This window comes from Desmodus rotundus, chromosome 7 (genome assembly GCF_022682495.2).
Source record: "Desmodus rotundus isolate HL8 chromosome 7, HLdesRot8A.1, whole genome shotgun sequence".
In the NCBI taxonomy this organism is placed as follows: Eukaryota; Metazoa; Chordata; class Mammalia; order Chiroptera; family Phyllostomidae; genus Desmodus; species Desmodus rotundus.
Genome location: NC_071393.1, coordinates 137,048,868 through 137,075,213, shown reverse-complemented (window position 1 = coordinate 137,075,213; position 26,346 = coordinate 137,048,868). Strand labels below are relative to the sequence as shown.

At 68.0% G+C, this 26,346-nt stretch overlaps 1 protein-coding gene across 3 annotated transcripts; it reads left to right on the top strand.

Moving 5' to 3' along the window:
- The first annotated feature begins 4,223 nt into the window (after nt 1-4,223).
- Nucleotides 4,224-26,251, top strand: JAG2 (jagged canonical Notch ligand 2). Of its 3 annotated transcripts, none has more exons than XM_053928678.1 (26): nt 4,224-4,927; nt 5,129-5,473; nt 12,304-12,361; nt 13,500-13,751; nt 13,877-13,937; nt 16,731-16,861; nt 16,968-17,087; nt 17,279-17,392; nt 17,619-17,732; nt 17,871-17,984; nt 18,066-18,112; nt 18,239-18,409; nt 19,407-19,557; nt 19,635-19,787; nt 19,861-19,974; nt 20,198-20,311; nt 20,388-20,501; nt 20,650-20,766; nt 21,221-21,248; nt 21,332-21,417; nt 21,887-22,000; nt 22,089-22,204; nt 22,602-22,850; nt 23,379-23,510; nt 24,670-24,826; nt 26,048-26,251. In XM_053928678.1, the coding sequence occupies exons 1-26, from the start codon at nt 4,862-4,864 to the stop codon at nt 26,062-26,064; spliced, it is 3,255 nt and encodes a 1,084-aa protein (XP_053784653.1). In that variant the 5' UTR covers nt 4,224-4,861; the 3' UTR covers nt 26,065-26,251. The 3 variants fall into 3 exon arrangements, with proteins under 3 accessions (XP_053784653.1, XP_053784651.1, XP_053784652.1); XM_053928676.1 differs by having other exon boundaries at nt 24,908-26,251; XM_053928677.1 differs by lacking the exon at nt 17,871-17,984 and having other exon boundaries at nt 24,908-26,251.
- Nucleotides 26,252-26,346: the final 95 nt, after the last annotated feature.

Sequence of the window (26,346 nt, the reverse complement as noted above, 5' to 3'; positions counted from 1 at the left end):
GCCCGTGTCCACTGGCTCCGAGCTGTGACCGGGTGGGTGGGGGTGGCGTACTCTCCAGAGGGCCCTCGGCTCCGTGCAGCACAAACCTCGGCTGTGGCTGTGCCACGGGGCAGGATGGCAGGGGGTGGGCCAAGCACTCAGGGAGGGCAGCTCAGTGGGCCGGGGCACAGAGTGAACAAGGGCCTAGGGGGTGGCGGCTGAGCATCAGGAGGAGGGGGCAGCACTGTGGACTGTGCCAGCAGACTCCCTGCTCCGAGGAGAGTGAGATGCCCCACCCTGGTGTACAGGCACCACCAGAGCCCCTGTGTCCCCCAGGCCACAGGAGCCTGTGGTATGGTGTCCTGCCTGCCTGCCCACGTGTGCAACCCTGAAGCCCCTGCCCTGCACAGGCCCGAACCGGGGGCTGGGGCTGCCAAACCCGGGCTACCTCAACCGGGGTTGAGGTGTCTCTTTCCAGACACCTCAAGCCCTTGGGGTCTCGGGAGGGCCGGCACCTACTTAGCCAAGCGGGCTCAGCCAATCCTGGGCAGGCTGGAGCCCACTGTGCGGGGTGTGCTGGTCACCATGGTCGTGGGCATCAGCTGGAGGGGGGAGGCCTGGTCTGGTCCTTTTGCAGAGCTCCCCAAACCTCTGGTCAGCCCCTCATGTGCTGCCCTGGGGGGAGGGTTGAGGCAGCCTGGGTCATAGACCCCGGGCCCTGGCAGGGAGCAAGGTATCCAGGAAGGTGGGGACTGGCCCAGTGTCCAGGGCCTCAGTGTCCCTGGGGCTGGGCCCTGGGCTGTGACTGTGGAAGGCACAGGGCCAGGACACACTGCCTCTGGCACGTGCTGGGTGGGGCCTCATGGTTGGGCGGGGGCACCTCACGAGGGCCAAGGACCACCTGCCAGGGTGTCCTCCCCTGCGCCTTCTCCGGGCTGACCCCAGGCAGGCAGGCAGATGCTTTCGTGAGCACGAGTGGAGGGGCACCCGGGTCCCTCACTTCCTGGGGCTGGGCAGTGCTGGTGGCTGAGCCCAGCCGGATGGGCACAGGCCCTGGGCCTGGCATTTGAGGCCATCCTGAGGAGGCTGTGCTCAGTTGCCCCACCCAAGCAGCATCACCTGTATGCAAATGCCCACTGTGTCCCAGGTAGGGCCTCCTGGGAGCCCAGCCAGGTGAGTGCCATGCTTCTGGGGAGGGGCTTTGGGCATGTGCTGTGTGCAAGGGGCTGGCCCAGTTGGGAACCTCGAGCCACACTCCTCTGGGAACAGCCAGAGCTCTGCCTAGCCCAGGGCTGCCCCACCCACCGGCCTCCCACACAGCCTGCACTCCCACTGCCCACCCCCAGTGCTCACTGGCCCTCTGGGCTGCCAGCCACACTGTCTTGGAGGTGCACCTGTGGGCTCTCTGTGCTATGGCCTGTGTGCCGGGCTCTGGCCTGGTGTGGCAAGGGTGAGGGACAGAGTGCAGTCCAGCCCCCTGACTCTGTGGCCCCAGGGCAGGTCAGCAGGCACCGCTGCTGAGCCTAATGGAACTGGCATCGATTTCCCGGCACTGGGGGTGGGGGGGGCTGTAACCGGAAACTCCCCTCCCTGACCGCTATATTTAGCATTGCAGAATGGGACGGAAGCACAGCTTGCTCCTGAGCCCAGCCGCCTCTGACCAAAGCCCCGGCAGCCCGCACCCCAGCCTGGTCCCAAACCACCCCCGCCCCTGCCTGCCAGGCTGCGTGGCCCCAGCCCACCCTGCCGTGCACAGCACTAGCTGGGCAACCACCACAGAGCCTGCCCGAGGCCCCATGGAACTGGGGTCTGAGGGGAGCTGTGGTTCAATGTGCCCCAGAACAATGCTTGGGACCCTCCTGGAAGAGGCAGGGCAGCCTGGCCTGGCGATGGTGGAGGTGAGAGCCCTGACCCCACTGGATCTCCAGGCCTCTGGCCCAAGGCTGCAGAAATCCCTGCCAGGGGCACCCAGAGCAGGGGGGCCCTGTCTCCAAGCAGCCTCCAGGGCCCACACCCCTGAAGAGGTCACCTCCTGAGCACCTGTAGGTTCTGCTGTGGCTCCTAGGAGGCCAGAGGGGAAGGGGACAGTGAACAGGAGGGCCCTGTGCCTGTGGGGCGACTCCCAGGCCAGGGAGCCTGCCCCACAGACAGGAGTCCTGGGCCTGCTGCCCCCAGTGCTGCCCCCACTATGTGGACCCTGGTCCCACTCCCCAAGGATTTGCAGGGAGGCAGAGGAACCAGGCCACTGTCTCCTCGATAGTGCAGGGCAGGCAGGGCTCCGTGTGCCCCAGGGCTGGACGGGCCCCAGGGAGGCTGCGTCTCCTGACACAAGCCTGCATCTCGAGATGCGGGGAGTGCCTGTCCTGCTGCCTTCCAGCCAAACGGCCCTCAGCAGAGAACGCGGCAGCTTCTGCATGCAGCACAGCCTAGGCCCACCTTCCCTCCCGAGGGGGGCGAGGGAGGGGCACATGGGGAGGGGACTGTTTTCTCGCTTACCCTGGAATTCCCGTCCTCAGCCCCTCCACCTGCAGGCCCTACCTGGCACTGGCCCCTCACTTGCACCTCCCTGCCCGCCTTGCCCCTGCTGCTCCTCCCCCAAAGCCAGGGATCTTCGTGAAGATGTGAGTCTCAGCGTGGAGCCCACCCCTGCTCCGCTGCTTTCTGGGACTTCCCGTTGGTCTCAGCAAGAAGACTGGTCGGGTTGGGGGGGTGCCCAGACCAGCCTGACGCTCCCCCCTGCCCCACCTCTGCCCCTCACCTCCCCGGCAGCAGCCCTCCTGTGTCCCTCACAGGCCCTCCCTGGGGTCCAGCTCCCTCAGCCTCAGGGCCTTTGCACATGCTGGTCCAGCTGCTCACCTGGCTGACCCTTGTCTGCCATCTGTCTTAGAAGGCCCCTCCCTGGGCTACTGGCCTTCCTCACCTTTGCAGTGTGTTACTCTACAGGATTCGTCCAAGTTCTGTCTGCCCTTGACCAGGAGCCCCTGAGGGTGGGCAGGGACTGCCTGCCTTGGTCCCTGCTTGGCAGACAGGGGCAGAGGTGCCAAGGAATAGTGGGGCAGTGGGCATGGGCAGGGGGACAGGCAGTGATGGAGCCCAGGACCCTTGGAACTGGGGGCCTCCTCTTCCCTCTGGGGCCTAGAGTACCTGGGGACTTGCTCCAAGCCAGAGCAAAGGATAGGGCCTCCAGAGTGAGACCCCGCTCCGACCAGCCCGCAGAGGTAGGGATGAGCACCTGGAGTGGGCAGAGCCAGGCCCACCCCTCCAGGGCCCCCCAGCTGCTCCTGAGGCCTGGGTCCCTAGAGGGCTGCTCAGCGTGGGTAGGGCAGTGAAATTGGGGGTGGCAGCGTTCACTCTCAGGGCACCAGGGCCTTAGGGGGGCACCTCAGGAACGTTTTCTAGACACACAGCAGAGCCTCTGCTCCTTCCTGAGTTCCTTCTTCCCACCCGCAGGCCCTGAACCCATCTCCTTCAAAGCTCCCTTCCTCCGGGAAACCTTCCATGCCCCTATTTGTGGGAGGGACTAGCTCCAGGCAGTAGCCTGCACCCCCAGCGCCCAGCCCAAGGCCCAGGGACAGATTTACTGGAGGGTCCAGGGGAGACGACACACTGTCCAGTTATTGTGGGGTTGGGGCCAGAAGACTCCTGTAGAACATGCGGCCACTAAGGGCCAAGGCCATCCCAGCCCCGGAAGGGACCCTGCTTCGTGGAGGGTAGGTAATGTTTGGAGACGAGGAGCTCATGGTATTGACTCCGTGGACGTGGGGCAACACAGTGGCCTAGGGGGCTGGCGACAGGGACAGCGAGAGGAGACTCTTCGGGTGGATTTCACCTTGTCCTTTTGGGCGTGCAGCGCCGTCCTTCACTGCCCTCGCCCAAGCCTGGACCCTGGCCTGGGCACTCCTCCAGAGTGTTCTGGCGACCCTGCGCCAGCGCGGAGCTGGACACAGCCTGCGCCTGGGAGCATTTGTTGCCTGGCTGCCGGACCCAAGAGCCGTGCAGCGGGGAGGCCGTGGGCGCCTGAGGGGAGCAGCGCCCCCTGCGGCCGGCGTGGAGGCGATGGGAACAGCGCCGAGGGGTACCCTCCCCTGGGAAGGGGGCACGCAGTAGGTTGGGCCTGGCTTAGGTCCCAGGCCGCGCCCGCCCCGCGTGGGGGCCGAGCCCTGATTTGTGCTGGAGGCGGCATCCCTCCTCTGGGACTTCGAGGAGCGCAGCGGCCGCGCACTGATGGGAGGGGACCACGGCGGTGACCTCAGGGGGCGCCCCACCCCCTGGCTCCTGACACCCGGCGGCGGGGCTCGGACGAGCCGAGACCGCTTTGCGGCCCCGGTCCAGCCTCGCACGGCTCGGCCGAAGTGTCACCGGAGCCCCCACGGTCCCAGCGTCTAGGGAAGCGTGAGCAGGACCGGACGCTAGCGGGAGGCGCCCTCGGCCGCCTTTAAAGCCCTGGCGCCCAGGCACCCTCCCCAACCCCACCCCACGGCTTTGCCCCGCCCCCTCATGCATATGCAGGTACGTGGGTGACGAATGGGCGAGCGAGCTGTCAGTCTCGTCCTGAACTTGTTGGCTGCGGGCGCCGGCAGCGCGGGCGCTCAGAGCCGAGGCCGGGATCCGCCGCCGCTCGCCGCCGCTGCCGCCGCCGGAAGGGAGCCAAGCCGGGTCGGAGCGCAGCCGCCTGCGAGCCCGAGCGCGCCGCTCCTGCGCGCTCGTTGCCGCCCAGACCCGTGCGGCGCCGCCTCGACCCCGCCCGCTGCCACCGCCGCTGCCGCCGCCGCTGCCGCTGCCGCTGCCGGCGCTCGGAGGGCGCGCGGGCGCGGGGAGGCCGGGCCGGGCCGGACGCGCAGGGGCGGCGGCGGCGGCGGCGGCGAGCGGGGTCGAGGCGGAGATGCGGGCGCGAGGTCGGGGGCGACTGCCCCGGCCGCTGCTGCTGTTGCTGGCGCTCTGCGTGCAGGTGAGCGAGGGGGCGCGGACGGGGCGCACCGAGCCGTCCCTCGGGGCCGGGCGGCACCGCCTGTGAGCTCTACGTTCGGAAACCCTCGGGGCCGCGCGCCAGGGCCAGGACTCGGCGGGGGCTGGCGGACGGGTGGGGGCGGGGTGCCCGTTCGCGACCCCGGCCCGCGCCTCCCTCGCGCGCTCTCTGCCTTATTTTTAGGCGGCGCGGCCCATGGGCTATTTCGAGCTGCGACTGAGCGCGCTGCGGAACGCGAACGGGGAGCTGCTGAACGGCGCCTGCTGTGACGGCGACGGCCGAAAGACGCGCGCGGGGGGCTGCGGCCACGACGAGTGCGACACGTACGTTCGCGTGTGCCTTAAGGAGTACCAGGCCAAGGTGACGCCCACGGGGCCCTGCAGTTACGGCCACGGTGCCACGCCCGTGCTGGGAGGCAACTCCTTCTACCTGCCGCCGGCTGGCGCCGCGGGGGACCGGGCGCGGGCCCGGGCTGGCGGCGACCAGGACCCGGGCCTCGTCGTCATCCCCTTCCAGTTCGCCTGGCCGGTACGTGCGCCTCTACCCAGGGCCCCAGCTCTCCCCTCTCTCCGCGTGCGGGTCCCCGCCCTGCCCGCGGACCCTCTGGCACCTGCGGCCCCGGCCCTGCGTGCGTCTGCGCGCGCCCAGACGGGGCGGGCCCGGCAGGGGGCGCCGCACGGCGGGCGGACCCCAGGCGCGTGCTCCGTGGGGCTCCGTCCGCGCCCCGCCACGTGGGCGCGCGGGGGTCGAGGTGGGGGCGGGGGTGGCTGCGGCCCGCGTGCGCGGCGGCCCGCGGCGTGTGCCTGCGTCGCTGTGCGCGTGTCTGTCTGGGTGGGGAGGCCTTGCGAGGCGCCTTGGGCCCCTGTAGGCCGCAGAGGCATGTGCGCCGCGCGTGCTGGGGCTGGTATGGGGCAGGCCCTGGCGGAGCCGCCCTGGGCCGGCGGCCAGCCTGCGCTCGCCTTGCTGTTTCCTGGATGCCCGGGGATGGGGTGGGGATGGGGGGCTGGGCTGGGGAGGGCTTAATGAATGTGTGTTGACTGCAGCCCCCGGTGCTGGTCCAGCACCCTCACCTCGCCCCCTACCTCCAGGAAGAGACAGGGGCCTTGGTGCTGGGTCTTAGGGGTTGGGCAGTCAGGCAGCAGCCCTGGGCCTGGGGATGCTGAGAGGGACGGGGGCTACCCCAGGCCATGGTGTGTGAGGGCTAGGGGGCTGTGTGAGGGAGCGCTGGTGGCCAGGTGCTGATGCAGTCGGTTTCTGAACCACCGCCAGGTCGGGACTCCGGCCTGGCTTGGGCGGGTCTCTGTGTGGCAGTCCTGGGACTGGGTGGGGCAGGAATGCAGAGTACCCCGTGAGGCAGGACCTCTGTGTACTGGGTCAGGAGCAGCTAGCTGTAGGGTGGGGGGGCCTCGCAGAGGTCTGGTGAGTGGGGAGTCCCAGGCACAGGGCACCAGGCTGTGATGGAGGAGCCCCACCTTTTGACCCAGGACATTCGGCTGGAAGGAATGTGGCCACCTGGTGCCCCTGAGTCCAGGCTGGCCAAGGTCGGACCAGCAGCACCTACCCTGTGGGAGCCCTGCCCTGGCACTTCCCTCTACGCCAACCCTCATCCTCACCCCTTCCTGACCGCCCGTGGGATAAGGAGGCTCCCCGTCCTCCTGGCCATGGCTTGCGCCCTTTGAGCCGGGCTGGCTTCTGCGGTCTCCCTTGACCCCAGGGCCCCTGAGGGGAACGTGTTTCTGAGCGGGAGGAGGCAGGGGCAGCCTGGGAGGCCCCGGGCAGTTCCGACAAGCCCGCCCCTCGCCCCCACAGCCGGCGCGGCAGGCAGGTCTGAGCAGGGCCGCAGCCTGTCGTGTGTGCTTGGGCTCCCGCCAGGGCGGCTTCGAATCGCTACCTGAGGATGTGTTTTCTGCTCGAGTTGGCAGCGGCAGCATGGGGGCAGGGAGGCCTCAGAGGAATGTGGCGGGCCGGTGCGGGTCCCTCGTGGTTCTTGGGCCCCACTGGCCGGCAAGGCATGGGACGGGGTGGGGGCAGGCCCTCACCTCCCCTGGAGCCCTGGATTCTAGACTGTGGGTCTCAGACAGCTTCCCCTTCTTCCTACTCGCAGCTTGCTCCCTCCGACGCCCGAAGCAGGGCCACATGGCTCGGCCCCAGGTGGAGACGGGGCCACTGGTCGTGCATGCTTGGGGGGAGCGCCCGTCCCCTCCATCTGGCAGTGCGGCTGGGCTGCCAGGTGTGCAGCGCGCAGTGACACCAGTGTCTTGGTATTTCCGCGCACTGCGGCCGCTCCGGGGCCACACCGCCTCGGCCTGCAGCAGGTCCCACTCCACCTGCCAGGCTGGGGCCTGTTTGGAACCCAGGATGCCCACCAGGGCTCCTCTCTGACAGAGATAGCAGAGCCTGTGCCTGGGCTCCCTGGGAGCCGCAGGTGCCTCGAGCTTCAGTGGTGGTTGGGGGGGGGGGGGCTCCTGCTCAGGGCCAGCGTGGACTCTGGGGCTCCCTGAAGTGGGGACAGGCAGAGGGCTTGGAGGGATCTGGAGGTGAACATGGGCCTCCAGGCAGAGTCCAGGGAGCTGCCCCTCCCACCCCTGGGGCTGCAGAGGCAGCAGAACAGGATCTAGTCTGGGCTCTTCACCCCTCCAGCCCCTTGAGTGACCCTGGGCCCACAGCCCTGGTCCTCCCGCCCCAACCTCTGCCAGGACCCCGACGAGTTGGGTGGGCTGGTGTCCAGGCTGATGTCGGGCTCAGCCTTCCCCGGGAGGGCCTGGCCTGGGCCTTGGGTGTGAGGGTGGAGGCGGCCTGGATGTGGGAGCTGCCCTGCTCTCCTGCCCCTGCCCCACAGAGGCCCCCCAGCCTCTTCCCTGGCCTCCAGGGGTTCAGGGACACCCTTCGACCCCAGAGCTGGCCTCCAGCTGACCGAGCGCAGGTCGTGTGTGCTGGAGTGTGCACGCATGCTCTCTGGGTCTGGCAGGTGGCCAGGGGGTGTTCAGCGGGGCCTGATGGGGGTGGGCTCAGAGGAGCTGGGCGATGGAGGCACAGTGTGGCAGCCGGGGCTTCACCCCGAGTGCAGGAATGGAGGGTGGGTGGAGGGGATGCTGCAGGCCACGCCTTCCTACCTGTGTGTGGGAGGCACATGGTTGCTTGTGGCAAATCTGGAGTTGTGGGGACAACTGGGGTGGGCACGGGCCCTGTGTGTCACGGGTGGGCCTGGGGTGACCCCCTTTCTGAGCGCAGCCGACCCGAGGCCCTGGGCCACAGCAGCTCCTGGGGCCGCTCTCCCCCAAGGACTGGTGCCCGGCGTGCATGTGTCCCGCAGCCCTGCTCCCAGCCTGCCTGTCTCCTGCATGGCTGCCCGGCCCAAGGCTGAGGTCCCAAGGGGGCTGTGGCATCTCGGGAGGGTGTGTGCACGGGGGTGGGATTTGGGCCCCGCAGAGCGGTGTGTCCCATAGAGGGAGTTCTGGTGGGATGTGGGCACAGGGCTCAGCCCTGGCCAACCGTCACAGCCCGGCAGCTGCGCGAGCCCCCAGCCCGCAGCGGGCCTGGCTGAGGCCTGTGCCGGGCACCAGTGCTGTCCCTGCTGGGGAGAGCTTCACCCTGCCTGTGCTCCGCCCCACCTCACCTCCTCCTGGGGTTAAGGGCACCCCCCACCGGGCCCCCTGCTTCCTTCCTACACCTTTCCCGCAAGGACCAGGGGTCCGGCTGGACCGGGCTCAGCAATGGGGGGCCGCTGGGAGGGCTTGGACATGGGCGGGGCTTGTCCCTTGACCTGGGGGCTGGGCAGGGGGGCCAGGCCGCAGCTGACAGGGAAGAGGTCCCTGCAGTGTTTTAGGCAGGGGCCCCGGGAAGGGACTGTGGTCTTGGGGACTGTCAGGATCTGTGGGGTCTGGATGGAGGCAGATTGGGCCACCAAGGGTGGGGAGACAAGCATCCCTAACCCCCAGGCCCGAGGGTCCTCCTCCCTGACTCTCAGACCCAGGTGAGCAGGGTCCCTCAGTCTCTGATCCCAGGTGAGCTGGGAACCCGTCCTTGTCCCCAGGTGTGACTAGGAGCAGCCCAATCTGGGCTTTGCCACAGCCATCTCGCAAGGTCCAGCTGATGAGGTGCTGGGAGCCCTCTTCACAGCAAGGGACCCGAGAGTGGTGTGGGCAGGGCACTCCCTGGCAAGGTCCTGGCCGGTTTGGTGTGGGGTGTGGGTGTCTGGGTTCCTGGGTGGGGTGCGCCTGTGGCCTGTGCCTGCTGCCATCACCCTGGGGCCCAGCGCCTAGTGGGGAGGCGGCCCCTCCCCCCTCCCTCTGGTGACAATGGCCACAGAGGCCCGGGCCTCTCCAAAGCTCGGGTTTCAGGAAATGTATCTGTGCTCGCAGCTCCCGGCACCGCAGACACCCAGCTCTGCTCCGTGGGGGGCCGGAGAGCTGATGCAGTTGGGTCAGCGCGGGGAGGAGGCCAGGCTGGAGCCTGATCCCTGGGCAGTGGGCTTGAGGCTGTGCGGGGTCTTCCTGGTGTGGGGAGCCCTGGGTTGTGGGGTGTCCAGAGCTGTGGGATGTGGTACATGTGGTCCTCTGCCATTCTTCTGCCTTTGGGCTGCTGCCCGGTCACCCCTGTCTTAGGGTCAGATGAAGGGTTTGGACCTGACCTTGGGGGTCAGGGTTGGGGAGGATGCGGTCTGGTGGTTGGGTGAGGGAGGGGTTCTACCGCGTAGTGTGGGGTGGATCAGGGCAGGTTTGAAGGATGTATTGTGGCCAGACCGTCAGGGACTAGGGTCAGCTAGCCGGTGGGCCTCCCAGGGACAAGGGTCCCTCTGCCTGCTTGGTAGGGAACCTGCCCCACCCTGGCCCTGGCATGGCAGGACCCCTCTGAGGCCCAGCCCAGACCCATCAGCCCTCCTGTTCTGCCCAGCTGTGTCCACCTGTGGCCCCGGAGGCAGGAGCACAGGGACGGCAGGTTGCCGTTGGCAGAGGGGAAACTGAGTCCTGGAGGCCAGCCGGGAGGAGTGGCCGGCAGGGCCTCACTGAGGGAGGCTCAGGTTCGCTCTGGATGGCTTCCTGCCGTGCAGGTGTGGTGAGCCCAGCTGGCGGGCGGCGGGGCCCTCGTGGGCGGGCGGGCGGACGCATGTCCCTGCGGGAACAGGTAACCGGAGCCCGGGGCTCTGCCAAGGTGGTGGTAATCCTACCTGAGTGAGTGGCGTGGGGTTTCCTGGGAGCCAGAAGGAGCTCCGTGCTTGTCGGTGCCCAGGAGCGGGGGGATGGCCAGTGGCCCCATGGGGCGGGCGGCCTGGGCTGTCCTGCCCCGCTGGTGGGTGGGCCTGCAGGGGTGGTCACAGGCCCACCTGGCCTGGCTCGCCACTCCCGCCTCTGCTTGCCCTCACTGCCCACTCTGCCCCGGGGATGTCAGGCCTCACTCACACCCCTTGGCGGCCACTCGCTTTGCTCCGCGTTGGTGCCACAGTTGGTTCTGCCGTCACATCCTCGACAGTGTGACCGGCACCCGGGCTGGGTCCCCGCTGTCAGCCCCGAGCCCTGCCATGCAGCCTCAGCCCCAGCTGCCCCCTGTGAGCCCTGCTCCGGTCCCTGGAGAACAGCGCTCTGCTCCCTGCCCCGGAGCCCCATGGGCTCTCTGCCCGCCAGGGCTGAGGTCCTGGCCGGAGTCCAGAGCCAAGCTTGCTGCAGACTCCGTGCGAGAGTGAATGAATGAATGAACAAGTGAAGGAAGGAAGGAAACAGCTCAGGCTGGGACAGAGCTGGGGCTCCGGCTGTCACGAGGAATGGGGTGGCCAGGGGAAGGCTGGCCTGAGGGTGGCACTCTGGGCCGAGGGAGGGCGCTGCATGTATAAAGGCCGGGGACAGTGCTAGGGTGGCTGTGAGAGGACTGGAGCTGGGGGTGGGGGGCCCAGGAGCAGCATGTGGGGAGATGCGGACGGAGTCTGGGGGTCTGTGCGGCTCCAGTGAATGGGGTGTGAGGCCTGGTAGCCGCCTGGGGGTGGCAGGAAGGGTTCTAGAGGGTAGACGGTTGGTCCCCAGTCTCAGCCCATGTTCCTGGGGGAGTACAGGCCCCGGGGGGCGTCGGTGGGCCTGAGGTCCTGGCCATCAGATGGGTGTCTCAGAGGTGGTGCTAGCTTGTGACAGGGGCAGCAGTGTGGATGAGAGGAGAGGCCACGGGAAAGCAGGTGTCTTGTGGGGAGAGGAGAGGGTCCCCAAGGGCCAGGCGGGGGGTGCCCAGAGGCAGTGGATGTGGCTGGCTGTGGCCAGCAGCCCGCGGGTGGGGCATAAGCCAGGGGAACCAGTGAGCTCGGGTGTGTCAGCAAGAGGCTGCCAGTGGGGGGTGGGAACGGCAGAGGGTGGCGGGGGGCTTGGTGTAGAAAAGCGTGGTTCCCCAGCACAGCCAGGCTACAGGGGCTGGGAGATGGGGTCACCGAGGACAGGCTGCAGGCTGGCCTCTGCACGCAGGGTCTCCTGGGGCAGCTGGCGGCCCCGGCGGCGGCCCTGTCCTGGGGGCCCCAGCCCGGGTGGAGGGTACTCAGCTCTGTCATGGCGTGGACAGGGGAACCACGGAGGGTCCTGGCCAGGGAGGCCAAGGCTGGCCGCTCCTGGGGGACTTGTGCCTGCACTGGCTGCCCTCACAGCGGGTGAGGGCCCTGGGGTTGCTCCGGGCCGCACCCCTCATGTAGCCTGCAGCTCAGATGGTCCTGGGAGTTGGGGGTGGTGACCACAGCTGAGGCTGCACCCGAGGTCCCTCACTGCCCCTGTTCTCATTCTCAGAGTGAGGGGGTTTGTGGGTTGTATGCTGTTCAGAGTGTACCTGCCGCGTCCTGGGGGGGCAGCTCCAGAGCCAGGGCCTGTCGGGGGCCTTGTTGGTGTGTTCTCCACCCTGCTGTCCCTGCGTGTCTGGCAGAGGGGCAGCTGGGGAACCACAGTGCCGTCCGTCTGGGGCGGGCTTGCTGCAGGACCTCATGCTCCTCTCGAGCAAGGCTCGCACTAGGCACCCTGCGGTCCCAGGCCACGGGGACCCTGCCTTTGGCCACTGCTGCCCCTGCCGCTCTGCCTGGGGCACTCGGCCTCCCCAGGTGTGGGCCGCTGGCCGCGGGAGCCAGGGAAAAGCCCCCTGAGCCTGGTTGAGCAAGGGGGCAGCCTCCCTCCTGCCAGTGGGTGGTCTGGGGTTCTGCTGAGAGGTGGCCAGAGGCTGTTCCTCTGAGCTGAGGGGTCGGGGAATGGAGGGCGCAGCAAGGACGCTAGGAGGGAGCCTTCAGTGGGCGGGGAGCCCTGACAGACCGAGGGGCAGAGTCGGAGTGGGGGGCAGGCTACAGCAGGCTGGTCCCTGTTTGCATGGGGGTCCCTGACAGGCCCCCCCACCCCCCGTGTTCACAGCGCTCCTTCACCCTCATCGTGGAGGCCTGGGACTGGGACAACCACACCAGCCCGGATGGTGAGTCAGCCTGGCCAGCCTGCGTGGGGCAGGTGGGCCACCGCCTGCGGGCTCCCTCAGGGCACCGGGAGATGTGTGCCACCAGGCTCCTTAGGGACAGAAGCCCACACGCCAGGCAAGCTGCTTCTCCCGGAGGGTCCTGTGAACCGTGTCCCCCCGCCCCCCCTCCCCCTCCGCCCCAGCCCGGCTGCCGGGAAGCTCTGCTGCGCTGGCCACGCCTGCGCTGTCGCCCACCCCCACCTCGGGGCTTCCTCTGCGTTCTCCTGGCAGGTGTGCCCTTTGTGGCCCTGTCGGTGGCATAGGGGAGTTGGTCACCCCCCGCCCAGAGCCTCTCTCTGCCTGTCTGTCCTGGAACACAGGCCTGGTGGCCCTCTCCCGACACTCACCTGCCGGCTGGCGGCCTGTGCTTGGGGCCCGTGGGCCTTGTGGGTGTGGGGCAGAGAGGTTTGCCAGGGGCTGGCAGGAAGCACCCCACAGGCAGCAGCAGCCCCTGCAGAGGCCCCGAGGTCAGAGTGAGCCCCACATGTTTGGGGAGCAGCCAGGGCTGCACTGTAGGGGGGAAGCGATGGGGTCAGCGAGGCTGGGGCGGGTCCCCCAGGAGGCCGTGCTGGGGGGCCCAGGTGGGTGTGGGGACTGGCTGCTCAGATCTGGAGCGGTCCCTGGAGGAGGGGGCGGTGGGACAGGGAGCAGGAACCTGCACAAGGACAGGCTCTGTGGGATGTAGGGTCCTGCTGGGACAGGCCCACAGGGACAGTGGAGGGAGCAGGGGGTAGGCGGGATTCCTTAGCCTGTGCTGTGGAAAATCCCAAAGCACAGGGATGGTTTCACAGGCCCCCGGGTGCCCGTGGTTGCCGGCTGGCATTCCCCCACCCCCAGGCAGTGGCTGGATTTGAGGTGGAGCCCAGCTGCCAGGTGGCTGGGACCAAGAGAAGGCTTTAGGACAAGGCAGCAGTGCCAGCGCGGGCACTGGCATGGGAGCGGACCATTGGCCTGGGGCACAGGTGGAGGGGAGCCCCCTCTGGGCCTGTCTGCAGTTGGGGTGAGGTGCAGGAGCCCGGTGGGCCCCGAGCATCCTGGAGTGGCCTGGCCCGCGTCCCTGCCGTCCTGGCTCCGCTGCCTGACTCTGCCGTTCCTCCAGAGGAGCTGCTGATCGAGCGGGTGTCACACACGGGCATGGTGAACCCCGAGGACCGCTGGAAGAGCCTGCGCTTCAGTGGCCACGTGGCGCAGCTGGAGTTGCAGGTCCGTGTGCGCTGCGCCGAGAACTACTACAGCCCCACCTGCAACAAGTTCTGCCGGCCCCGTGACGACTACTTCGGCCACCACACCTGCGACCAGTACGGCAACAAGGCCTGCATGGACGGCTGGATGGGCACTGAGTGCCAGCAAGGTGGGGCCAGGAGGTGGGGTGGGGTGGGTGGGCCTGGGGGGGTGCCCCACCGAGGGCCAGGGGGCCGCGGGGGGGGGGCCGCTCTGCCACCACCGCAGCAGGCTTTCTGCCCCCTTCTGTTGCAGCTGTGTGCAAACCAGGCTGCAACCTGCTGCATGGGGGCTGTGCCGTGCCCGGGGAGTGCAGGTGAGTGCTGCCCCGCCCCTGCCCTCTCCTCCCGATTTGCAAACAGCTGCTCACACACACAGCACAGGGTGGGTCTGCTGTGTGCAGGGTGCTGTGGAGGCCTGGGGGAGGGTGGCCGGGACAGTCACTTTCAAGGGGCACAGGCCTGGGGACCAAGTGCCCCTCAGCAGGGGCGTCTGCAGCACAGGGACGCGGGAGCAGCAGGGCCTGCACTCGGGGGTCATGGGGAGAGGCTGGCAGGCGTGGGGCAGGACCCCACAGAGAAGAGGGGTCCCTGGGGGTTTGGAGCTGGGCGAGGAGGAGGGACAGAAGGACCAGGGCAGCAGCTGAGGGGGAGCCAGTGGGAAGGCTGCTACAGGGGAGGGGGTGACCCAGCAGGCTGCAGAGAGGTGGTGGGTCCTGCAGATATCCCAGAGAGGATTTGCCATGGGGGGGAGAGGAGTGTGGGGGGTCAAGGAGGGCCCCAAGCCTTCCAGCCTCTGTGCTGAGCTGTCCTGAGTGAGGGGAGGGGCGGGCAGGGGCAGTGTCTGCCTTGCCCCAGGCGGGGTCTTCCAAGCAGAGGGGTTTGTGGGGATGGTCCTGGCCCAAGGCACCAGAGGCACCTGGGGTGTGCAGACGGTGTTTGGGGCCCTGGGCTGGGGGCAGATGGAGAGAGGATGCTGGAAGGGTATGGGCCTCCTGCTGGTGAAGGTGTGTGACGGGGAGGAGCTGGCAGGCCCCTGGGGATCCTGGCAGCCAGGTGCAGACAGTGGGTGCCCAGGTGCCGAGGATGGGCAGGGCCCAGACGGACTTGCTCTGCCCAAGGCCTCCCTGGGGGTGGGTTTCCTTTTTTCAGACCAGGATACGGAGACATTGAGTAGGCTTCTCAGGGTCGCACAGGAATGAGTTGAGACTGGAAGGCGAGGTTTGGGGGCCAGGGAGGGAGGGGTGCAGACCCTGCTACCTGACGTGTGGTAGCTTTGGCCCCAGGAAGGGCAGGGGGCTGGGGCTTCACCTACCCAGCCCCTCACACTGCTGGACTTCAGGCCCTCTCAGTCGGCCGCAAGGTGGGGGACCAGCAGGGGTAAGAGGGCCACCAGTGGGGGTTCCGGCCCAGGGCAGGTCCGGACTCTGGGTGGGAGAGGTGGTATGAGGCCAGCTGTCTGTCTGTCCAGGGAGGGGCCTGCCTGCTGACATGGGGGTGGGTGTGAGCCCGGGGAGCCAGCCCAGTGGGGCTGGGTCTCAGCCCTGCACACCCCGGCTCACCATTGATGCCACAGGGTTGTGGCCCTGGGGGTCTGACCAGTGATGGAGGCCAGGGTGGGAGGGAAGCTGCTCTCTGCCCCACCCTCCCCCTGCTGGCCTGGGCTGAGCAGGAAGCTGAGGGGCGGGACTCCCAGGACCGAGGCCTGAAGGGCTGCAGGGCTGCGTGTGGGGGAGTAGGTGAGCCCCCGCCCGCCCTCTCCCGGCCTGTGGGTGAGGCCCAGCTGCTGTGGTGGCTCACGACTCGGGTTTCAGGGCAGGACACCCCCACCGGATGCTGCTGCGGAGATGGCCCTGCCTTCCTGCCGCCTCCTCCCTGGCTCCTGGAGTCCTGGGCCAGGGAAGCGGGGGTCTGCCCCACCCAGGCCCTTCAGCACACCCTTGGGACCCAAGCTGGGGACCAGAGCCCCTCACAGCCCCACCCAAGCCTGGTCTCCCATGTCACCTGGAGGGCTTGGGTAGGGGCAAGCAGCCCTCACCCATGTGGGCCCCTCGGTGCACGGGGTCTGCATGGCAGAGACTCTTCTCCGCTCCCTCTGCTTCCCTGTCCTGTGCCCACTGAGCCAGCAGGCCGCTGTCCCCTCCGGGCGGCTATGGGTCTTGGGGGCAGCCCAGGAAGGGCCGTGGCTCCTTCCTCATACAAAAATAAATCCACACGGGGGTGCCGGCATGGAAGAGACGCAGTCTGGAGGTCCCGCCCTTCCCCCAGGACCGTGCAATTCTCCGAAGAGGCCCCTGGGGTCTGGTTGGGGTCTGGAGGCCCCAGGATCCCTGCTGCAGGACAGTGGGGCCTTCCCCTGACAGCAGGGCCCCCAGTCACGCTGAGCTCTGGGCCCTCAGAGGGGCAGCCACGTCCTGGATGGTGCTGCACAGGTGGCCTCTTCTGCCCTGGCTACCTGCCCTCCTCCAGCAAGACTTCCCGGAGGGGATGCTGGCCCACAGCATGGGTGGGGCCAGGCCACAGGGTCATGGCCTCTTTGCCAGGCAGCAGGTGGCTCTTCCTGGGTCTGGCAGGGCTGTTCTGGTATGGCCTTGGGCCTTGGGTCCCCACCTATGAAATGGACCCTTGGTGGGGCTTTGTTGGCAGAGAGACATTACTGCCCTTGAGTTTCAAGTGGGGTCACAAGCTGGGCCCAAGGTCACAGGGCTGGGGCTAGGCCAGGAGCCCCTCCTGGTGTCCCACTGGCCTGCTGGGACCTGGTGCCACAGGGCCCTGGCAGCCAGCAGCGTGCCTAAGCTGGGGCTCTGTATCCTGGGGTCCCGGCAGGGCTTCCCTACCCAGCGCCTGCTCTTGGGGCCCCACTTAGGGGCAAGTCCCAAAATAGCTCTGGGAGGAGTGACTGGACAGCTGCGGCCACTGTCCTGGGCCAGTGGCTGGGTGCGCCTGCGACGGCGGGGGCGGCTAACCACTGTGACCCCTGCTTGGCCCCAGGCCTGCTCCAGTTCAAGGGCCGGGGGTGCCAGCCCCTGGGGGTGGCCCATGTGACTGCCTGCGTCCACAGGGCATGCCCCCACCTACTGGCCCCACACCCCTCGGCTGTCTGCCCGCAGGTGCAGCTATGGCTGGCAGGGCCGGTTCTGTGACGAGTGTGTCCCCTACCCCGGCTGTGTGCATGGCAGCTGCGTGGAGCCCTGGCAGTGCACCTGTGAGACCAACTGGGGTGGCCTGCTTTGCAACAAAGGTAGCGGGTGGACGGCGGGCGGCCCAGCCTGTGTCTTGGCCACCGTGGGGAGGGGGCAGGGCGCTCGGAGCAGGCTCAGCCCTGAGCGCCCCACCCCTGCCCCCAGACCTGAACTACTGCGGCAGCCACCACCCCTGCACCAACGGGGGCACCTGCACCAATGCGGAGCCCGACCAGTACCACTGCGTCTGCCCTGTTGGCTACTCGGGCAAGAACTGTGAGCGGGGTAGGTTGGGGCCTGGCCTGGCAATGGGCAGCTTCTCAGGGACCTGGCTGGGCTCCATCTCTCTGGCCCCTTTGTGCCCTGGACACTCCCTTACCCCCACCTTGGGGCCTTGGGGCTTGGGGAAGTGCCCAGGGAAGGTGGGGCACCTGGTCTGAAACCCCCATCCAGCGATGCCTCTGGTCCCCGTGCAGCCGAGCACGCCTGCTCCTCTAACCCCTGTGCCAACGGCGGCTCTTGCCACGAGGTACCCTCCGGCTTCGAGTGCCACTGCCCGTCTGGCTGGAGCGGGCCCACCTGTGCCCTGGGTGAGTGCCGTGGAGCGCGTCTTGGGGCTCCAGCTGGGCACCTGAGGGGTCCTGAGGGCAGGGGTGTTGCTGTCGAGTCCCCACGCGTGTCTGTAGACTTGGTAGCCCCGGGGAGGAGTGACGGGGAGACGCTGGCATGTGGCTGGTGCTCCTCACAGAGACCTGCAGCCCGTGGGTCCTTCTCCCGGCCCCTCCCACATGCCACACCTCCCCCGTCCCTCCTCAGATGTGGACGAGTGCGCCTCCAACCCGTGCGCGGCCGGGGGCACCTGTGTGGACCGCGTGGATGGCTTTGAGTGCATCTGCCCCAAGCAGTGGGTGGGGACCACCTGCCTGCTGGGTAAGGGCTGGGGGCCTTGTGGGAGCATGGACTGCGGGCTCTGCATCCGGCGGCTGCTGCTGGGGCTGCGGGGGCTGCGGGCGCCAGGTGCAGGGGCACGTGGGGCCAGCCCCACGCGCGCTCTTGTCTCCTCCACAGACGCCAATGAGTGTGAAGGGAAGCCGTGCCTTAATGCTTTCTCTTGCAAAAACCTGATTGGTGGCTATTACTGTGATTGCCTCCCGGGCTGGAAGGGCCTCAACTGCCATATCAGTCAGTACTGGTGGCGGGCCGCAGGCGGGTGGGCTGGGGCAGCGCCAGGACCCTGCCCCTGACCCCGCCCTCTGTCCGCAGAAGACCACGACTGTCACGGGCAGTGTCAGCACGGGGGCACGTGCGAGGTGAGCTGCGGCGGACGCCTGCCTCTGCGCACGCGCAGGAAGGGTGTGGGGCTGGAGGTGCCCGCCTGGCTGCCACAGGAGGCTCCCACAGCCCCGCCTGTCCATCTGTCCTTCTGCCCGCCCCAGGACCTGGTGAATGGCTACCGGTGCGTGTGCCCGAGGGGCTTCGGTGGCCGGCACTGTGAACTGCAGCTGGACGAGTGTGCCAGCAGCCCCTGCCACAGCGGCATCTGCGAGGACCTGGTGGGTGGCTTCCGCTGCCATTGCCCCCAGGGCTTCTCCGGGCCCCTCTGCGAGGTGAGTCTGCTGCTGTCCTGGGATCCCCCCTCGTGACCGGGAGGGGCTGTAGTCAGGGCTGACCCCGCAGTGTCCGGGACAGACACAGCCCCCAAAGTCCAGGTGCCTGGCTGGCTGCTCAGAGGGTAGGGAGAGGGTCAGGGGTCCCTGCTGGTGCCCTGACCTATGTGGCTTAGTGGGTGGGCATCGTCCTGCAAACTGAGGGGTCACCTGTTCAATTCCCAGTCAGGGCACGTGCCTGGGTTGCAGGCCTGGTTCTCGATGGATGTATTTCTTTCACGTGGATGTTTCTTTCCCTCTCTTTCTCCCCCCCTTCTCCTCTCTCTAAGAATAAATAAATAAAAGTCTTTTTGAAAAAAGGGGGTCCCTGCTTGTCATGCCAAGCCCGGCAGCGGCCCTGTGTGACCCCACCCTGGGACTGGAGGGCCAGTGGCTGTGATGCCTGGGTGTGGGCAGCCTGAGAGGGGCCCCAGGGTGTGGTGAGGGCGCCTGCCGGAGTGAGGGCCATATGTGGGTCCAGCACAGGAGTCGGTGGTGCTGTCCGGGCAGGTGGCCCGTGCCCTTTCTCTCTGAGCAGCCCTGACCTTCGCAGGGGAGAGTAGGGGTGCTGGCTGGCAGGCTTCCTGGGACACGTGGCTAGGGTCCAGCCTGGGGCCAAGGGCCTGGTGGTGCTGTGGGCGGGGAGGAGCTGCAGGCTGGGCTCGGGGCAGCAGTGGCATTGGGGAAGTGGGTCAGGGGCTGGCCTTCCTGCTAGCAGCAGGGGTGACAGCCGGATGCCGCCTGGCGGGCAGAGGAAGCTGGCTGTGGTGGACTGAGAGGCCCGGAGGCCCACAGGTGTTTCCGTCCAGCCGAGCAGCCTGGACAGCCCTGGCGGGACGTCCTCCAGCCCCTGGCTGTGGGGCCCGGTGTTCGGGGCCCCTGGGACTCCTCGAGTGGACAGGACACCTGGCTAGTCCGCCAGGAGCAGCTAGGCCCTCACAATGCCCCCACCCTGCAGGTGGACATCGACCTCTGTGAGCCGAGCCCCTGCTGGGACGGCGCCAGCTGCTACAACCTGGAGGGCGACTACTACTGTGCCTGCCCCGAGAACATGGGCGGCAAGAATTGCTCCGAGCCCAGGGACCCGTGCCCTGGAGGGGCCTGCAGAGGTGGGGGCGGGGCCTGTGGGGTGGGGGCGGGGCCTGAAGCAAAGGGACAATGGGCCGACCCCTCCCCATTGCTGCAGTGATTGATGGCTGCGGGTTGGAGGCTGGACCCAGGGTGGCTGGCCTGGCGGCCCCTGGCGTGTGCGGCCCCCACGGACGCTGCGTCAGCCTGCCTGGCGGCAACTTCTCCTGCATCTGTGACAGTGGCTTCACGGGCACCTACTGCCATGAGAGTGAGTGGCCGCGGGCCGTGGGCCGGGTGGGGGCCAGCAGCCCGGGCCCCCGCTCACCCCTGCCCCCCCGCAGACATTGACGACTGCCGGGGCCAGCCCTGCCACAACGGGGGCACCTGCATCGACGAGGTGGACGCGTTCCGCTGCTTCTGCCCCAGCGGCTGGGAGGGAGAGCTCTGTGACACCAGTGAGTGGCCCTGCCAGGCTCCCTGCCCTGGCTGCAGCCTCTGGGTGCTGGGCACCCACACACTGTGCCGGGCTCGCCCAGCACCCCTGGCCTGGTCCCGGCTCTGCCACCGGCGCCCTCCCCGCCCCTCTCTGTCTCTCCGGGCCCAGCTCCAGCATGTCTGCCCCTGAGAAGCCCTCCCCGAGTGCCGGTGACCCCGGCTGACCGGCGCCCTCGCCCCCAGATCCCAACGACTGCCTCCCCGATCCCTGCCACAGCCGAGGCCGCTGCTACGACCTGGTCAATGACTTCTACTGCGCGTGCGAGGACGGCTGGAAGGGCAAGACCTGCCACTCGCGTGAGTGCCCGCCCGCCCTGCCCTGCTGGCCCCGCCCTGGCTCTGGGGCCCGCCCTGAGCAGCCGTGTGCCCGCAGGCGAGTTCCAGTGCGACGCCTACACCTGCAGCAACGGTGGCACCTGCTACGACAGTGGCGACACCTTCCGCTGTGCCTGCCCTCCCGGCTGGAAGGGCAGCACCTGCAACATCGGTGAGGAGTCCCTGGGGTCCCTCGGAACGCGGGTGTGCCCATTCCCGGTCCTAGCCTGCCGCTCTTGGCTGAGCCGGGATGTGGTGGGGACACCCGTCTGTCTAGCGCCAGGTGAACAGGCCCCCTTCCCCCTCTGTGTCCCTCACAGCCAAGAACAACAGCTGCCTGCCCAACCCCTGCATGAACGGGGGCACCTGCGTGGGCAGCGGTGACTCCTTCTCCTGCATCTGCCGAGAGGGCTGGGAGGGCCAGACCTGCACCCACAGTGAGCGGGGCAGGGGGGGGACTGTATCGGAGGGAGGAATGGGGGTGGGGTGCTGTGGGGTGGGGGCTCCCCAGGCCCGCCCCTCCTGACCCTGCCCATGGATGTGTCCGTTCCACCTGTCCCCCAAAGCCCAGCTACACCCAAAGACCTGCTGTGCTCCCCCTGCCCGCCCCCAGCTCTGCACCCCACCCCTCATTGCACATCTCAGGCCTCATCCACCTCCCACTGACCACTCACCCTGCGACCAGGCCTTGCGGCCCTTGCTGTCCACCTCCAGGACTTGGCCTTCTGTGACCGCCCAGGGCCACCTCCTCCTGAAGCCACCTGGCCCCTCCCCCCAGCCTCCCAGCATGGCCACATGGGTGGCGTGTCCAGGGCACCCACACCAGGCACGGGGCAGGGGGCCTGGGTGGCGAGGCCGTGCTGACTGGCCCTTCTCCTTTCTCTGACACAGATACCAACGATTGCAACCCTCTGCCTTGGTGAGTGGCAGCTGGAGGGCCGGCAGCCCTGGGGAGCTCGTCCCGCCCTGGGGGCCCCCCTGACACCTGCCCTCTCTCTGCAGCTACAATGGCGGTGCCTGTGTCGATGGTGTCAACTGGTTCCGCTGCGAGTGTGCGCCCGGCTTCGCGGGTCCCGACTGCCGCATCAGTGAGGCGCTTGGGGTGGCTGGGCGGGCAGGGCTGTGGGGCCCAGCCCAGGCCTGGGGTCAGGGTCTCCAGAGTCCAGTGTGGACACAGCCACTCCCTGCCTCGCTCCCAGCCTCAGTTTCCCTACCTGTCTGTGCCCAGCCAGCAGTGCCCCTTTGCTTGCCCCACCCCAGCACCTGAGGCTGCCCGGTTAGAGGATGCTCTGCAGGGGAGCAAGGGGTCTGCCCCCCAGGCCCTGCCCACCCTGATCCAGAAGCAGGTGGGAGAGGATGGGGCTGGTGCCCATGGAGCCTCAGGCCAGTGGCAGTGCCAGGCCTGGCTCAGAGGCCCCATGGGGCAAAGGGAGGCCCCTGCCCACCCAGATGTCTCCCCTGACCCGCACGGGCCTCTGCTGCTGCTCTGGGCTGTGGACCAGGCCCTGCATGGGAGCATGGCCCCTGCTGCCTGCTGAGTCAGCCCCTTCCCTGCAGACGTTGACGAGTGCCAGTCTTCCCCCTGCGCATACGGGGCCACGTGTGTGGATGAGATCAATGGCTATCGCTGCAGCTGCCCGCCCGGCCGGGCCGGCCCACGGTGTCAGGAGGGTAGGTGGGGCCCGTGCCGGGCAGGGGCAGGGAGAGAACTGGCCTCCAGGGCGCAGTTCCATGGCCGACCCCTCTGCTGTCCCCACAGTGGTCGTGTTCGGGAGGCCCTGCTGGTCGCAGGGCATGCCCTTCCCGCACGGGAGCTCCTGGGTGGAGGACTGTAACAGCTGCCGCTGCCTGGATGGCCGCCGGGACTGCAGCAAGGTGCCTGGGGCCCCTGCCCTGCCTGGGTCTGATGTCCTGGTGCCCCTGGCCCACAGGGGCCCCATCTTTTGTCCATGATCCTGACACTCACCCTGTGAGACTGGGAGCTGCTGCCATGGTCAGGGACTGGGATGAACCAAGTCCACCCACCTCTGCTAGACACCCAGGAAGGAGGGCCCCCTGGCACAACCAGGCCCCTGTCCTCGTGCAGTTGGGGAAACTGAGGCTTCCCCCTGCGCAGGCTCCAGTGTGCCCCCCATGCCCCCCACTGTCCCCCCTCTGGTGGGAGCTCTTTCTGGCACTAGGTACAGTCTAGGAGCCTGGGCAATGGGGTCACATGGTCCTCGGACTTGCTAACCCCTATCCTCTCTGCCTCCCCGTGTGCTTGCCCGGCCAGGTGTGGTGCGGGCGGAAGCCTTGCCTATTGGTCAGTCAGCCAGATGCCCTGAGTGTGCAGTGCCCACCGGGGCAGCAGTGCAGGGAGAAGGCCCCGGGGCAGTGCCTGCAGCCGCCGTGTGCGGCCTGGGGAGAGTGCAGCCCTGAGGAGCCCCTGCTGCCCAGCACTCCCTGCCTGCCGCGCTCCAGCCACCTGGACAACAACTGTGCGCGCCTCACTCTGCGCTTCAACCATGACCAGGTGCCCCAGGTGAGCTGACTGGGTGTCTGCAGTGCCCAGGTGCTCCTGTCCTCTCCTAGTGGCCACTTGGACATCAGGGACTGTTTCCAGCTGCCCTCCACGTGGGCTGTGGCCCTTCTCCTGTATGGTTGGAAAGGCTGGGGTTGTCTCCGTGGCTGCTCAGGGAGCCTGGCCCTGTGGGGTCAGATGAGTGGGAGCCCCATGTGGCTTGTGGGGGCGGCAGGGAGGCCAGGAGGGACAGGCCCAACCAGGGTGCCCATTGATCCGTTTTCCTGGAGGCCTGATGGACGGTGGCTGTGGGCCATCAGGTCTGAGCCCCTCAGCTCCCCAGGGCAGGTGGGGGCCGGCCTGCAGCTCTGAGGCTGAGCTCATGGAGCCCACTGGGGCAGGGCTCAGCATGTGTGAGGCCCCACCCCCTCCGGCCTGCCGGCTGCTGCTTCTGCTGCAGGAGGTGGTGGCCGCCCTGCGTCCCCACTCCATGTCCCCAGACAGACTGTGGGGCACAGGCTTGCTCACGTGCTGCCCTCCCCTGCCCAGGGCACCACCGTGGGCGCCATCTGCTCAGGGATTCGTGCCCTGCCAGCCACAAGGGCCGTGGCCCGGGACCGCCTGCTTGTGCTGCTCTGTGACCGGCCGTCCTTGGAGGCCAGTGCTGTTGAGGTGGCTGTGGTGAGTGCTGGGGGGCAGGGTGGCCTCCCTCTTGGAGTCCTGCTCTGAATGGGCTCTTGGGAGGTGCTGGGGGTGCAGGGCCCAGGCCAGGCCCGTCCCCGGGTGCTTGAGACAGAGTGACGCAGGCCCGGAAATCGGCCCATGGTGCCTGCGTGGGGCAGGGCACTGGGTGCCCTCGCCCATGGCTGGTGGAGCCCGGCCAGCCTACCTGGGGTGAGAGGAGGGGCAGTGGAGCCAAGACCTGGAGTCAACGGGACAGTGGGACAGTATGCATCAGCCAGGCTGGAGGCCAGGCCAGCACTGGGCCAGCAGTTGGGGCAAGGCACAGGTCCCAGGGGCCAGGGGGTGGGGCATGTGTGCAGGTCCAGGAGGACAGGAGGGGCTGGAGAGGGGCCCGGGGCCCAGGGAGGTGGAGATCCACTGCGGTGGAGTCAGCTTCTCAGGGGCCATGGACCAGGGTACAGGGGGTCCCTGTCCTGCCTGCTGAAATGAAGGCTCTGGCTCAGGTGGGCAGAGGCCCAGGGATGTGGAGGGGAGGGTAGAGGTGCTGGGGGCTCAGGAGCCCGGTCAGCACGCCAGGCAGGTGCTGGCTGGGGAGCGGGTGCAGACTGGGCCTGGACGTGGACTGTTCCCCTCCTCCTGTCTGGTATCTGAAGTCATAGAAGGGCTGTGGGCGGGTGTCCCTGGAGTGCCGGCGGCCCGGGACCGCAGCAGTGGGGGGCAAAGGCTGCACCCAGAGCGGGAGGAGCACTGCCTGCAATCGGGGGAGTGAGGAGGCCCTGGGAACGTGGGCCGAGGGTGGGGGCCGTGGAGTCAGGGGTTGTCCTCTGGGGCCTTGACTGGGAGTCGTGGGGCTGAGGAGGAGGTGCAGGTGGTGGCTGGGGTGACAGAGGCCGGGGCCTGCGCAGCCGGGTGGGGCGGGTGGGGCTGTGGGTAGTGAAGCACTGTCCATGGCCTCATCGGTGGTGGTGGCACCCTGCTCTTCCCAGGCCACGTCCCTTGTCTAGTGCAGCCCTGCTCGGGGGCCACAGCGGCCTGTGTCCGTCCCTGCAGCTGGGCAGGAGGCCCAGCACTGGCTCTGTCCCAGCCCCGCCAGGGGGAGGGGTGCAGGCTCCGGAGGGGGCGGGCCAGCAGCCCTCAGCGCCGCCCTCTGCCGCAGTCCTTCAGCCCAGCCCGGGACCTGCCGGACAGCGGCCTGATCCAGAGCGCAGCTCACGCCATCGTGGCGGCCATCACCCAGCGGGGCAACAGCTCGCTCCTGCTGGCCATCACTGAGGTCAAGGTGGAGACACTTGTCGTGGGCGGCTCCTCCACAGGTGAGCGGGGCGGGCGGGCGGGCGGCCAGGGGCGCCGGGCGGGGCCAGGCGGAGCCTGGGCTGGACACCTGCCGCCCGTAGGTGTGCTGGTGCCCGCGCTCTGCAGCGTGTTCAGTGTGCTGTGTGCGGCCTGTGTGGTTGTCTGCGTGTGGTGGACCCGCAAGCGGAGGAAAGAGCGGGAGAGGAGCCGGCTGCCACGGGAGGAGAGCACCAATAACCAGTGGGCCCCGCTCAACCCCATCCGCAACCCCATCGAGCGGCCGGGCGGCCACAAGGACGTGCTGTACCAGTGCAAGAACTTCACGCCGCCGCCGCGCCGGGCGGGTGAGGCGCTGCCAGGGCCCACGGGCCACGGGGGCAGCGGGGAGGATGAGGAGGATGAGGAGCCCGGCCGCAGCGAGGAGGACTCCCTGGAGGTGGGAAAGTTCCTCTCGCACAAACTCACCAAAGAGCCCAGGTGCTCACCGGGGAGGCCAGCCCGCTGGGCCTCGGGCCCCAAAGTGGACAACCGCGCCGTGAGGAGCATCAATGAGGCGCACCGTGCCGGCCAGGACTAGGGCGGTGCCGCCAGCTGGGCCAGCACCCGGGACCCCTTGCTGGGCGCTGCGCCCCCGCTGCCCGTGGGGGGCTGAGGCTGTGTGCGCAGTTTCTTTATTTTGTGTGGAAAAACCGAAACCGAAAACGAATGTTTATTTTCTACGTTTCTTTAACCTTGTGTAAATTATTCGATAATTGTCAGGCGGAAGGCAAGGGCGTATCCTCGGACAGCCGCTATTTTTGTACCGTTTCCGTGCGTGGCACCTGCTGTGTGGCAGGAGAGGTGTTGCTGTGCTCTCACGAAACTGCCTGAGCCCAGAGGTGGTGCCCTGTTTACAGAATCTTCCCTTTTATTCCTCACTTGGGGTTCTCAGTGGCTCCAGGCCAAAGAGCTGGTGGGACCCGAGGACCGTGGTGTAGATGGGACCTGTGGCGGACAGTGTGGCCCGTGGCTGTTGATGGGACCACCCGAGGCTGTTGTGGGACCGCCCGTGGCTAACAGTGTGGCCCGTGGCTGCTGGTGGCACCTGTGGTGGCCGGTGGGGGCCGCGGTGGTTGGCGTGGCCCAAGGCTGTGGGCAGCCCCTCCCGTCCACCGGCCTCGCTTGCTCCTGCCCAGAACGCGCTCCAGAGATCTGTCAGCTGTGCTTTCTGAAGTGCCCTTCCTGACTGCTCTGTTCCCCAGGACGGTGGCAGTACTGAAGCTCGTGACAAGTGCCTTCACACAGACTCTCCCCTCGCACCTGACAACATGTGCCGTGGGCACCAGGCCACTGCCCACCTGCTGGCCCCGGCCCCCCGCGTGAAAGTGCATTTTTGTAAATATGTACATATTAAATGAATCACTCTGTATATTTGATTTAATAACTTAAACGTTTTGGCCCCCTTGTTCTCTGGGTGCTGCTCCTTTGTTGTTTGGAGTTGGGGCAGGCTGGGGTCTCCCTGTGGAGAGCCTAGCGATTGGGGGGACTGGGGCGTGGCTGC

Bases quoted from the DNA above. Each gene is read 5' to 3' on its own strand.
- JAG2 (XM_053928676.1), top strand. From the start codon at position 4,862: ATGCGGGCGCGAGGTCGGGGGCGACTGCCCCGGCCGCTGCTGCTGTTG. The intron at 12,362-13,499 runs GTGAGTCAGCCT...CCGTTCCTCCAG, and splicing joins CAACCACACCAGCCCGGATG to AGGAGCTGCTGATCGAGCGG. The intron at 13,752-13,876 runs GTGGGGCCAGGA...CTTCTGTTGCAG, and splicing joins GGGCACTGAGTGCCAGCAAG to CTGTGTGCAAACCAGGCTGC.